The sequence below is a fragment of the Ahaetulla prasina genome, chromosome 8, assembly GCF_028640845.1.
Source record: "Ahaetulla prasina isolate Xishuangbanna chromosome 8, ASM2864084v1, whole genome shotgun sequence".
Lineage (NCBI taxonomy): Eukaryota > Metazoa > Chordata > Lepidosauria > Squamata > Colubridae > Ahaetulla > Ahaetulla prasina.
Genome location: NC_080546.1, coordinates 28,752,396 through 28,765,908, shown reverse-complemented (window position 1 = coordinate 28,765,908; position 13,513 = coordinate 28,752,396). Strand labels below are relative to the sequence as shown.

Below are 13,513 nucleotides of genomic sequence, written 5' to 3'. Positions count from 1 at the left end.
TGGTTCACATGGCTGTGAAAAAGACTTTTAATTTAAAGCAGTACTTTAAAAACCCAGAGCTGCTTTTCAAGTTGCACCAGTGAGATCACCCGTCAGTTGGTCCTCCCCCACACCCTTCAGCCTTACCTTTGGCAGCGGCTGTGTGATCAGAAGTGCCGCTCAAGTGTGTGTGGAGTGGATGCTCACTGGAAAATAAGGCCGACAGTGAGGGGCGGGGCAAGGGGCAGGGCTTAATCCCACCATTCCGGGAGCCGGATACTTTGCATTGGTGGGCCGTATCTGGCCCACAGGCCGTCATTTGAGGATGCCTGGACTAAGCCAATATCAACAGATACAGCAACCGTATTTAGAGCTGACAATAAGGACATTGAAGTAGCTGAAGTAATTTCTACTGTTTTAGATAGACTACCAACAAAAATTAAATCAGTTGTCGAAAAATGTGTTTGAACACATTGTGCAAAAACCCAATCTCTGCTGGGAGAAAGAAAATTTCCCCCAATCTCTGTGAGCCTTTCCTTAACTCTAAATTAGGAAATAGGTGGTATTAGGAATATACTAATATTCACATATACTAATGGAACAATGTGTACTGTAATTAGTTACACTTGCAAAACGAGCCTATAAAATGAAATTGTTTTTATTACATTCATTAACACAATTTGTAATGTGGGTTTGTGACAAATGCGACATGTTTGTACATTTCCAGTGCTTTTTTTATAGGGTCCACCTGGAGAAAAAGGTGACCAAGGTGCCACAGAAATCATTGACTTCAATGGAAATATCCATGAAGCATTACAGGTTTGTGATCAATACACAATAAATATAAAGTGCTGTTGTTCATATGTTATCAGTATAACTGAGTAATAAAGCATAAACTTTGCATGTATATGATCCTTGTTTTAATTCCATTATAACAGAACTTGAAAATAAGTTGATCGTAAAATAGTGTTATTTAATGGGTAAAAGACAGTTTCATATATTTTTAGAAAACACCATGTGCAGTGATTATCTGGAACAAATTATCCCTAATTTGTTGTTCCTTGAATGTACATCAACATGTACATTTTCTAGATAGCGTTGCTTCTAGCTATATTGGCTGGGAGTTCTAGTTCCAGTTTTTGGGAAGGTACCAAATTAGGGAAGCCTGATATGGAATCTTAATTGTTAGTATTCTTCCATGATAGCATTAAATAAATTATTGCTTTTGCATCTCCAGATCTTTGCTTAAAATTTATGGTTAATAAGATGTTAGAATATATTTCAATATTAAATATTTCAAAATGCCATAACAGGAAGCAGCAGCTAATTAACTGTGTATTATTTGGGAAAAGCTAAGTGGGGTCAGATTTGGTTAGTATTTAGATGGGAAACAACCAAGAAATCCTAGGTCTATAAACTAGACTGGGAAGTTGAAAAAAAAAACACAAAATAGTTCACCAAAAAATTGTATATTTCAAATGAAGTTATTTTAATACAGAGTAAATGGCTAAATGGGACAATTAGTTGTAAAGAATTTTATTCTGACTGCTCATTGTTACCTTTACCCATAGTTAGGTAATGGACAGGAAAGTCTTGTGTAAATTACATATCTTGTAAATCTTTTCTGAAAATATATTGCTATTAATTTATGTCCAAAGTTGTCTTCTTTTTTAAAGTCAATTTGATGTAACTGAAATCATTGCAGTTTATTTCATAACAGTGACTTACTTGAGAGTCAGCTAAGGTATAATATTTGTAGAAAACAGAGATGCTAAATATGAGAAATGATTAGAATAATCCATATATAAGTGTCCAGTCCAGTTACTAGTCCCTCAGAATAATCAAAGATTCTTCATGAAATGAAGCTTTTTAATCTAGATATCACACAAGGGATTTTGGATATGAAATCTTAAATTTAGTCATATATCTGTCTACTCAGAAAACTGTCTCATTATATAGATATATGTTTGCAAACTTAGTTGCTTTTGCCAATATAAGATTCAGCCTTATCCCTTCTCAAGGACTTTTTCAAAGAACTTTTCAAGCTATATAGAATTTAATTTTGATGCCTGTGGTTGTTGCTTAGCACAGTAAACAAAAGACTCACTATAGAGATCAATCACTAACTTTCCTTTCTGAAGATGAAGGTTATAAGTTACAGCAAGATTTTGTTGCATGAAAGCTGCATTCCATAATCTTTACGGAATAGAAAACTTTCATCATTGAAAAGTAGTGTTTAATGTCTACTTACAAAATATGAGATAAATGTATAAACAGCAGTCAAAATACTGAAGGAATAAACATTTTAAAACAATATCCTTATTGGATTCTCCAATAACCTTCAAAATCCTGAAAAAGTAAACATTTCAAAAATAAATCCTTTTATTGGTGATAAAATACTCTGTTTCCCCAAAATAAGACATCCCCTGATAATAAGTCCAATCGGGCTTTTGAGTGCATGGCAATAAGGCCAAGCGCTTATTTCAGAGTTCAAAAAAACTGCCAACCTAACAGTTCGAAAGCACGTAAAAAATGCAAGTAGAAAAAATAGGGACCACCTTTGGTGGGAAAGTAACAGTGTTCCGTGTGCCTTTGGCATTTAGTCATGCTGGCCACATGACCACGGAGACATCTTTGGACAGTGCTGGCTCTTCGGCTTTGAAACAGAGATGAGCACTGCCCCCTAGAGTCAGGAATGACTAGCACATGTGTGCGAGGGGAACCTTTACCTTTTATCTTTAATGATTTATATTCCCACAGATGCATATACATTCCTTCAAGATCATTATTTGTGAGTTTACAAAAATTGATCTTAAAATCATTATAATACAATAGGAAATTGACAGTACTTCTTTTTGAAAGCAAACAAAGTAATTCATAGTAAATACTTCAATAAATACATGGATTGTTACATATAGATACTTAGATGTAAAGATGTAAGAGTGGTACTTAAACAATCTTTTATTTTTGGGGAGCTAGTCAGATGCTTCTCTCAAACTTTCCTCAATTCTGTGAAATCTGTTCTTAAACAAGCAAAGTATTTTGTTTCAAACTGAACATCTGGTAACATTATTTCCTGCTAATATATTTTGCCAACAGAGGATTACCACCTTAACTGTCACGGTAATTCCTATTGCATGATGTGTTTTGTGGCTGTTTTCTTGTGTGGTGTTGCATGTTTACACTTATTCTGATTTATAGATGTCTTTTTGTCCATCAGATATTAACTGTGCATTAACACCGCCTCTATTTTCTAAATCAGGTGTATCAGTGGATGCATTGTGGAAAGCTAGGATTCTAGTTTTAGTACTTATGGTAATTAATAGGAACAGTATGGCCATTTCAGCAAAAAAGTAGGGATTCAAGTTTTTATTAGCATTGTAAGATCTGTTTAACCATGTTTATTTAAACTAGGCATTAGTGCAATTTTCAGTGGAAATTTTAAAATGCAATAACTTAAAAAGTGGTTGATTTTTCCTATAACTTACTTTTCTGAATTGTTTTTTTTTAAATCATATTGGTTGTGTTAGAAGATAGAGCACATGCTTGCTTCAAAATTGTATTTATTTCATTCAGTATAATTGATATGAATTTAATTGCCATAATAAGTAATTTTTGAACAGTCGCTTTAAATTTCAATGCAACTACTGTCCATTAAAAATGTTTCTTTTCTATTCAGAATCAATAATGACTAAAATACAAATATACAATATTTGTATTATTTAAAAACGTGTAAAATAATATTAACAGAAATTGCAAATAACTAATTGAAAACATCGCTAAGCCTCAATTTTTGTACTTTCCTATTGGCTTTCTTCATCTCTACTTTAATTAACTTACAGGTAAAACAAGTTAACATCAAAGTCAGCCAAATATAGATAAGCAATGATATTTCCAGGAAATATAGAACCATACTGACTAAGGTGCTGAACTAAAAAACTGGAAAATCATGAATTCTAGTCGTCCTTAGGTATGAAAGTCATCTGGATGACTTTCAGATTCTGTCAGCCCAACTCCCCTTAAAAAGTTGTAATGAAAAAGAAAGGGGGAGTATTAAATAGATTTTTCTTTATTATTTCATTGCTGTGTAGCACTCAGCATAAAATGCTAAATTAGTATTGAAAGAAAAACAAAGCTAAATGACAGCTTGTATTATTGATTTACTGTATACTTACATTAGATTGTGTGGCATAATGTTTCAAGGGCAATTCTTATTCTTCTGGTGCTTATTGCATAGCAGAATAGAGACGATTTCTGACTAAAATCATGTAGAGAATTGATTGGCAGCATCATAGTATCTGCCTGACCCAACTTTGCCCCAAATATCTTAATTGTTGCAATCAGGCCTCCATAAAAAAACAAGCTACATCTTTGTCTTGTCTTTCCTATTTAGGAAAGTTTAGCTCCCTGGCGATGCCACTCATTCCAGCTCTTGGCAGGAAATTGAGATGTGTGACATTTTAAAAATAACATAAAAAATAAAAAACAAACTTTTTGAATAGATGTTATTAAAACTCTGTAAAGACTGGGCAATTTATTTTGCAGTTATATCCTGGGTTTTGGAAAGTAGTTATGGCACTTATACCATTAACAGACAATCAGACCATATTATATAGCAGTCAAATAACCAAACCTTTTCTAATGGAACTCAATACGGATTTGTTTTATCAAGACTTATTTACAAGATTTACAATTACACAAATTTACTAATTAGAAATATGCAGAGAGGAGGACAATAGCCTTGTAGTTTTCCTCTCTCAGTACTTTCTGGTTAATTTTCTGGTAGTACGGAATCAGTCATCTTTGAAATGAGATTATAGTCTTTTCAACGGGGATTCCATGAGTCCCTAAACTCCACAAAAGGTCTGCAAGAGATCATGATTGAGAAAAAGATAAATATTTTTTTAACATTGCATGCCATGTAATTCTAGTGCTCACAGTGATTGGAATTTTTATGTGCTGGGATTCAGCTGCTAGCCTGTTGCTTTGCTAGTGTTGTACATGTTGTAAAGCATTGTATAGGTTTCATATTTTTTGTGATTTTTATGCGGGGGTAATCTAAAACCTGAATATTATTTCAAAGATTCCTCCAGGGCAAAAGGTTGAAAAAGGCTGTTTTAATCTGAGCCAGGCATGATTTGTCATACATATCCTAACCCCCACTAATTTTTTTTTGGTCCTTTGATCATGTCAGCTGTTTATTTAATCCATAGAACTGATAAATCCTTAATAATTCTTAGATAGCGTAATATAGACTATCAGACTTAACTCCATCCTTACCTTGTCTTGATCTCTTTGGCAAGGTTGTAAATGAAAATTAATGTACATTTTTAAAATCTTGCTAAGCATCAGCTTTTCCTATTCTCCTGCTATAATCCAAAAAAAACCCCATACAAACAAAATCCTGGAAGTCTTGAAAAATAATTCTATTTAATTCTTCCTGCAGGCATTATGTTAAGTAGTATATATTACAGGATGGCTAGTCTTTAACTGGGAATAGGCAGCCTTTTAAGTGGCCATACGTATCTCGGAATCAAGTAAATCGGCTATTATTCTACAATCAGATGGCATATCTATCTTTGTGTACCAAAAACTGTTTAGTTTGTTAGAGTTAGATTTCATCACTGCTGTTTAATACTGTCATTCTGATATTTAACACATTTTGTCTGTCTATCTGTATATGGTCATCAATTGTCATTGATGTTGTTAGTCCTTGACTGTTTTAATGCAGTTTTCTTGTTGTGATGTTTATTTTGCATAACATATTAGAATATGTTTCAGAGAAAAGTTTGATGAATATATGGGTAAGGTATACTGCAATAAAGGGAATTAATTTTATATTTAGGGTCCTCCAGGCCCACCTGGACCCCAAGGATTGAAAGGATCAAAGGTGAGCATATCAATTGTATTTGTGTGATTATCAGTATATTATGTATTTGGTATAATTAATAATGACATATGAAGTCTGTACCACTGTGTACGTTGAAGATCTTACAAGACACTAGCATGATTAAAAAATTATTTAGTTCAACAATAACAAATTATTGCATAACAACTAAGTTTGAACAACAAATTTGAATGATCATTTAATATTCTTAAACTATTCTTGAAGTGCTTTAAAATAATTTCAATATCAAACATTTGTAAAGCAAGATTATATAGTCAATTATTCATGAGAATACTATTTATGAAAGAATTTCATGGTATCCCAAAGATTATAGACATGTCCATTTATTCCTGGTCTTTTGTGAAGCATTAGATAGAGAAACTTTGTTGGACTACATCAGGAACCACCAATGGGTTTTTATTATTACTATTCTTGCTTGTTTCAATAAAGCATATTTTGGAAGTGAATCAGAATTTCTAGTTCAATCTAAATAAGAAACATTGGTTAGTTCAAAAGTTGAAGTAGGTGCCTTTGATTTCTTCCTTGTAGGAAGAAGCAGGAAGGAGAAAGCACACTGATCAAGCAGTCTTATTTATTTAGTATTATATTATATTACAATATATTCCAGATAATAATACCACCGTGGAATTGAGTTGGATTTGGATTTTATTTTGCAGGGTGAATCTGGATCACCAGGATTACCTGGTGCTGATGGGGAGCAGGTATTTGAACATCTTTATGATATTACTATTGATAAAGGAATATGATATGATAATGGTTCAGTAAAAACTGAATATAAAGGAAGAGAGGGCGGGAGGAAAAGAGGAGGAAGGAAATATTTTGCTACAGAACATTTTTTGCTATCTTTGTAGAATAAAAAATACTGCCAGTTATTAATGTAATTACATTTTCTACTTCTGAAGTTAATACAGTTCAAATTGATTTACATTGTTAGTATAATGCACAGTTCATTGTCATAAATATGCCATTTCAGGGGTTCAAAGGTTCAAAAGGTGATCTGGGTGACCCTGGAATACCAGGAGAAAAAGGAGGTATTGGACTTCCAGGTTTGCCAGTAAGTTTGTTTAAAATTGTATTTGATAGCATCATTTCTCACTGCTGCTTCAGTATCTTTTTCTCAAAGACAATCATTCATATTGTTTTTATTTTATAACATGTTACTTGGTACTATGCAAAAAGATTTACATAAAGGAAGGACAACAATGGAAGATGGTGAGAAAAGAGTGATAGTTTTAATTAATTTCAGATTAGTGGAATCAAAGAAATGACAGCTTTGAAGAAAGCTTTGAAAGAAGAGAAGAAATAGTAATTTTTTGTGGAAGGAATTCCAAGTGTATGGGTAGTGTAAATGAACTGAACATATAAATACATTGAACATACATGTGGTTGTATGTGTGTAAATAAAAATCAGAAAGGTATAGAAATAATATATCATTCCTGATTTATCTTCTTTTGGAAACATGGTAAATCAATTAATCGTGTTTTAATTCTAAGATGTGACAAAGCTAACTAGCAAAATTGCAAATAAATATGTTAATTAAACTTAGTGGGAGGTGAACTGTTTATAAAATAAAGCAGTATATACTGTATAACAGTGTATTTAAAGTTCTCTCCCTCCCTCCCTTTCTCGCTCTCTCTCCTTCCCTCCCTCCCTTCTTACTTATAGTGTATTATTAATAGCTTGCATTACAGGAGATAGCATTCCTGTGAAAACATTTCCATATTATCTAGCATCTTTAGATGTTTACTATATATGTAAAATGAAAGCAGCTGTATCACACTGAGGAGATAAAGAACTGAAAACCCTGCTGGTTTGTTGGGGCACTTATTATTCTTCTCAAGTGCACTGTTTTCTCAAGGGTGATGATACATTTCATAAATTTAAAGTTCATATCAAGCGCAGGAAATCAGCAATTGAGGTTCAAATGAATATTGATTTATTGCATGCTAACCCTCTTTATAAGAATCTGAACCACTACTGGTGAAAACAAATTGGCAGTAGATAAGAATCAATAGAATTCAAACTGGGATGGATTTATATCTCTTGTGAGTATGAACCTGACGATTGTAGATGTAACAGACATACTCAAAGTTGGGCATACTGAGGATAGTTGTACCTAATTTTCAAAACATCAAATCCTAAAAAAAGATTTCTGATTACATCACTTGAATTCCACCTGATATATTGAAATAACTGAAGCTGGTACCCAGCATAGATTCAGCCAGTCTAATGATCTTTCAATGGCTTTGGACTGAATTTATCTGCATGAAGTATGAGGCTAGATAAAAATAGAAGACAAATTATGTCTTATAATTAGTAAGGTGCAACATGATAAGTCATGTTTTATTGCAGAAAAATTCACCAGCTGATTAGATGACAGTATGTATGATAATTCCATAACTTTTTTTTTAGGGATCCAATGGAATGAAAGGAGAAAAAGGAGATGTTGGATTACCGGGTTCTCAAGGTCCTTCTGTGAGTCTTGCTAAATTCTTTCAGTGTTGCTGTAAATATAATTGTTTGGCTTTCTAACTACAGGTAGTTTTTGTTTAATCATTGTCCTGTTTAGTGACAATTGGAAGCTATGACCATGCTGAAAAAGCCAATTTTTGCATTTATGATCATTGCAGCATTCCCACTGTCATGTGATCAAGATTTGGCTGCTTCATAACCAGCAGGCATTTACAACCATGGCACAATCCTACAATCACATGATTTATTGATTATTGATTATTTATTTAAAACATTTAAACAGCCACCTGTTTTTTAACCAGCTCCGAGCAGCTCCCAATCAAAAATTAAAACAACACAATATCATATTAAAACTATGAAACTAAACAGATTAAAACATTAAAAGCAACATGATTGCCATTTATGGGCTTCACAGCCAACTCACAGAATCAATGGAAAGATGAAGTAAAAATGAGAAATCGTGGTCACATGAAGCCTTCCTTACTGACCATGGGCAATTCGCTTCATGATTGTGGTGCAAGGGACATAGGTTTTGCTTAATGGTTTTCATTTTCATTGCAAACTGCCCTGGGCTTTAGGAAAGTTGATACAGAAATGAATTAAAAAACAACCACAACATGCTCCAACAAAGGGTTGCATCACTAGCACATCCAAGCAGAGGTGGGTTTCAGCAGGTTCTGACCAGTTCTGGAGAACCGGTGGCAGAAATTTTGAGTAGTTCAGAGAACGGGTAGTGTTCTATTTCCCTCCCCCAATACTCCCAACAAAGAGTCAGTCAAAGGCCTCCTCTTCTACTTTATTTACACAGATAAATGTCCTGGCCACGTCTACCCACGGGCCTGCCAAATTTCTGGAGATAACGAGGAAATTATAGATAAGGCCAGAATTACTCACGAATATATTCTTCCCTCCATTGATACAGTTTGCCCGCGCAAATTCATTGCTTTGTCCAAGACAAAAAACCAGGAAGTCCCGCCTCCTATTTATAGTCTCTGCAGATGTCACTGCATGACCATCATTCCTTGGCTTTATCCCAACGCTTCTGCTGCGCACACCGGTCACGTCTGCGCAATCTTGCATCACTCCAAAACTGTTCTTGGGGCATTGCCAAATCAGAAGAAGGCTCGAGAGAATCAGGCCTTGCCGGCCCCTCCTCCTCCCTTTGAGTGGGTGCCAGGGAGGGAGAGGGCCCAAGAGAAGCAGGGCTTGCCAGGTCTTCTCCCTCACTTTCTGAATCATCCAAGTCCAGGAGTCCGGGTCCAGGAACCTGGGTCACAACAGGTAGTAAAAATCCTGACTGGCCCCACCCCCATCTATTATCTGCCTTCGAAGTCCCAGCTGATCGGGAAGAAATGGGGATTTTGCAGTAATCTTCCCCCGGAGTGGGGTGGGAATGGAGATTTTACAGTATCTTTCCCCTGCCATGCGCACCAAGCCACGCCATGCCCACCAAGCCGCACCCACAGAACCGATAATACAAAATTTTGAAACCCACCACTGCATCCAAAGCATTACAGCTAATTTCATGCTCCCAGCAGATCAATGAAACCCTGTCTGTTAAAATGATAAATTTATTTTCTAAATATATATATATATATTACACAGATCGTAGGACCTCCAGGTTCCCCTGGTCCACATGGTCCACCAGGACCTATGGTAAGCATTTTTAGATATTTATCTATTGTGTAGTTCATGAATTAAAGCAATTCATCAGTGTTTCCTGCCCTTGAAAAGATGAAGATGCCCTTGAAAGAAAAGATGTTCACATAACAAATACCTAACATTTGCAGGGGCTCCTAGTAGTAGAAGAGATTGGGGGAAAAGAAAAAGAAAAAGTGGTGTCAAATGTTTTTTTTTAATGAATTGTAATATAGGCAGATATAAGAAAGGAGTAATTTTGCAAAGATGCCTTTGACTATATAAAAGTAACCAGCAAGAATCCTATTGATTTCTGCTTCTGATAATTGTTTTTCACATATTTTCAAAATCTTTAGAAAACATTTTGGAGCTGAAAATGGATAAAGGTTTTTAATTTGTTAGACTTGGCTTTTATTAAATAATTAAGAGTTATTACTTAATGCAGTTTTGCTCAACCATCCCTTCATAAGTTGTACACATGGATACACTCAGAGAGCCCCTCTAATATAAATATATGGAAATAATAGAGAAGTGTATCCTTTAAATTGTTATTTTTTATTTATTTTTAGGGACCTCATGGACTCCCAGGGCCAAAGGTAAAGAATTAAGTCCACAACTAAAATCATTTTTCCAATTTGTTATACTGTCATTCTCATTAATCATGTGAGGCATGCACTTAAAATTTTGTCCTTGTCTCATTTTTCTGTGAATTTTTAAAAATATTCGTAAACCTTTAAGCAGCTGCTTAAAATAAAATGTCAAAACATATATAAGGATTTATGGCAATTTCCTGTGTCTGTTTCACATCAATGTAACCTAAATTAGCTTTCTATAATGTTAATTATGGGGAGTCAGTATTAATATTTAGTTGTCCGGTGATAGTTTCAAACTATGACATTTGAAGCTACCTTACAGAAAAGTTTAGGAAAACAGAGGACGAGTGTTTATGTACTTAAGAAGTTTTTTAAAGTTTTTTTTAAAAAATATTTTATTCTTCATTATTGTCTTTCAGTCTTCTGATCAAGCTCATTTCTTCTCTTAATATGTTCTGTTGAATTATTTTGCCCATATCTTTGTATTTGAAACTCCATGTTCCTAACAATACCAGTCAAAAATCCACCCTTGCAGTTCAAAATATTATTTAAAATATATGGGAATTAAATGTGCATGCAAACACATTGTTCAATATTTAGCCACTTCAAAAAGAATAATTTAAGCCCTAATACACTTTAATGCTATTTGCATTTATTTCATATTTCAAAGTTTTTTTTTGAGAATGCAACTTTGTAATTATTATAACTTTTTATTTAAAAATTTATACTTTATTTTAAAAATAATTAAATATACCATGGTTTATTGAAGTTTATATGAATCTGGAAACCATAAAATTCTATGGTGAAAGGCTATAAATTAAACAAAAATAAATGTACACATGGTTGCTCTTTAGAAATGTCATGAAATTCTATTCAGCTGAGGTAGTGAATTATTTTTACATATCAATTCTTTGTAAATTGGGAAAATTCACTGGTAATTATCCTGGGTTTTTTAAATTATAAATGTTGATTCAATTAGAAATATCTAGATTTTTTTTTTCAGAGTAGAAGAGTTTCCTTATCAGAGAATTTCAGAAATTTGAAATTTTAATAACTTTGGTTGTCAGTAAGCATTTAATTACTTTTGGGGTAACTGTTATATCATGAGAAAGGATAAGCCAATGTATCACAGTCTTCCTCTGTTTAACTAATAATAGCCATGCTTAAAGGTTTGGAATATATTTTCATGAAATAATGCATATTTTAGTTTGCTATCTGAAGAAAAAGCCAGTTAAGGCAATGTAGAAAAAAAATACTTTGTAATTCTGATTGATCACATTCATATTTTTTTTCTGGCTTCATTAATTTTGTTGAAAGCCTGCAAGATTATGAATGGGTTTGGAATACATTTGCCATAAGCAAGTATGACAGTAAAACCATATCCAAATTATTCAGAAACATTCCAAGGTGTATGATTCAAACATGCAAGTTTATGTAGATAGTTTCATGCCACCTCCTTTAATAGGAGTCATGACTATTGCCATACAAAAAACACGTTATGATCTAGCAGCAAGATGATCGATTTTGATAAACATAACCACTTGTGTTAAAAAAAACTGGATTTATATTCATATCCTTCACTGGCTCTCTTCTGTCCCAGCTTGAGTATCCCTGTCAGCATCTTCACAAAATAGCATTTATACTTTTATATTTAGGGTGAACCAGGGTTAAATGGTCTTAAAGGATTGAAGGGTGAACCAGGTCACAAGGGTGACAGAGGGCCCCTTGGTCTTCCAGTAAGTAAAATACTTCCATTTCAGTGCAGATTACAAGCTTCTCATTCTACTTTCAGCCCAAAACTCTGGTTTACTCAATAGCAAATATAAAGCTATCTCATGCTGAAGTGGTGTCTTTTTCTTAAGTCTAATCTTCTGTCATCCCATAGTATATGGTTTTGTTATTTGTTGCTTTTATATTGTTATTTGTCAGTTGGCAACATTAATTAAAAAACGTGACTTTCTGCCATTAATAATGCCATTATTTAAATGTTGTGCAATGTTTTGTTTAAATATTAACCATTGTCCACACAAAGACTGTCCATATGCTAACTGTAGATTTTTGTTTAAGCAAAGTGGCTGTAATTATAATATAGATATTTTATGAGGCAATTATGTTTAGTATCCTAATTAACACGTTTATGTAACAAAGTTATTTTTTATTTGCTTGTAGAACTATATCTTCTGTGATTTAACATTTTTTGGAATTGCTCTCCTTTGTATGGTACTAATTCATTGGTAGTCAGTGATGATCAATAAAACCCCTATTTTGCTTTCTGGAAGTGTTAAGATTTTTTAAACACAAACAAACTGAGTCATATCAGTGGAAAAGTTCACTTCCTAAAATGAAAAACATACAAAAGTAAAATAACTGAACAAATCTTTTCAGAAGGGGCATTCATCCAAAGTCAAGTCCTTTTATAGAAATTCAGCAACTTAACTCTGTTCTGATAAAATTAATAGAAATATAATATATAACTTTGCTTGATCAAGGTGTGAAAATTCTCAAGGGCCACTGGATACATAAAGTCTACCAAATAAAGCTATCTGACATCTTTAATTCATTGTGGTATGTGTGTGACAGCACTGCATTGATCTTATTCATATAATATCCCCAGGGATCATATAACTCTCAGCAATACCAAATTGAGGGTTGCAAATTTGACAGATATTTCAGACATGATGGCTAAATTTATTGAAATAATTGCTAAAGTAGCTCTAATTTTAATATTCTTCTTATATTAATCATGACTACAAGTCACTACTACAAATCACTGAACTAGCTTATCTAGTAATTTATTGCAGATTGTCAGAAATATTTTAAAAATAGTTATGGTTTTAAATCTGTTATCGTCAGACCATATATTTAATTTTTACTGCACTACTGCTATCTTAGTGTTTTAGTTCTGGTTATGAAAATATACTT

At 33.4% G+C, this 13,513-nt stretch overlaps 1 protein-coding gene across 1 annotated transcript in view; it reads left to right on the top strand.

Annotated features, from left to right (window-relative positions):
* COL25A1 (collagen type XXV alpha 1 chain) overlaps positions 1-13,513 on the top strand; it is a 151,845-nt gene that overhangs the window by 116,772 nt on the left and 21,560 nt on the right. Inside the window, exons 18-26 of the mRNA XM_058193126.1 lie at positions 721-798; positions 3,079-3,102; positions 5,825-5,869; positions 6,544-6,588; positions 6,861-6,941; positions 8,301-8,363; positions 9,966-10,016; positions 10,568-10,594; positions 12,247-12,327. Coding sequence (XP_058049109.1) covers positions 721-798; positions 3,079-3,102; positions 5,825-5,869; positions 6,544-6,588; positions 6,861-6,941; positions 8,301-8,363; positions 9,966-10,016; positions 10,568-10,594; positions 12,247-12,327 — 495 coding nt within the window. The remainder of the gene's footprint in view (positions 1-720; positions 799-3,078; positions 3,103-5,824; positions 5,870-6,543; positions 6,589-6,860; positions 6,942-8,300; positions 8,364-9,965; positions 10,017-10,567; positions 10,595-12,246; positions 12,328-13,513) is intronic.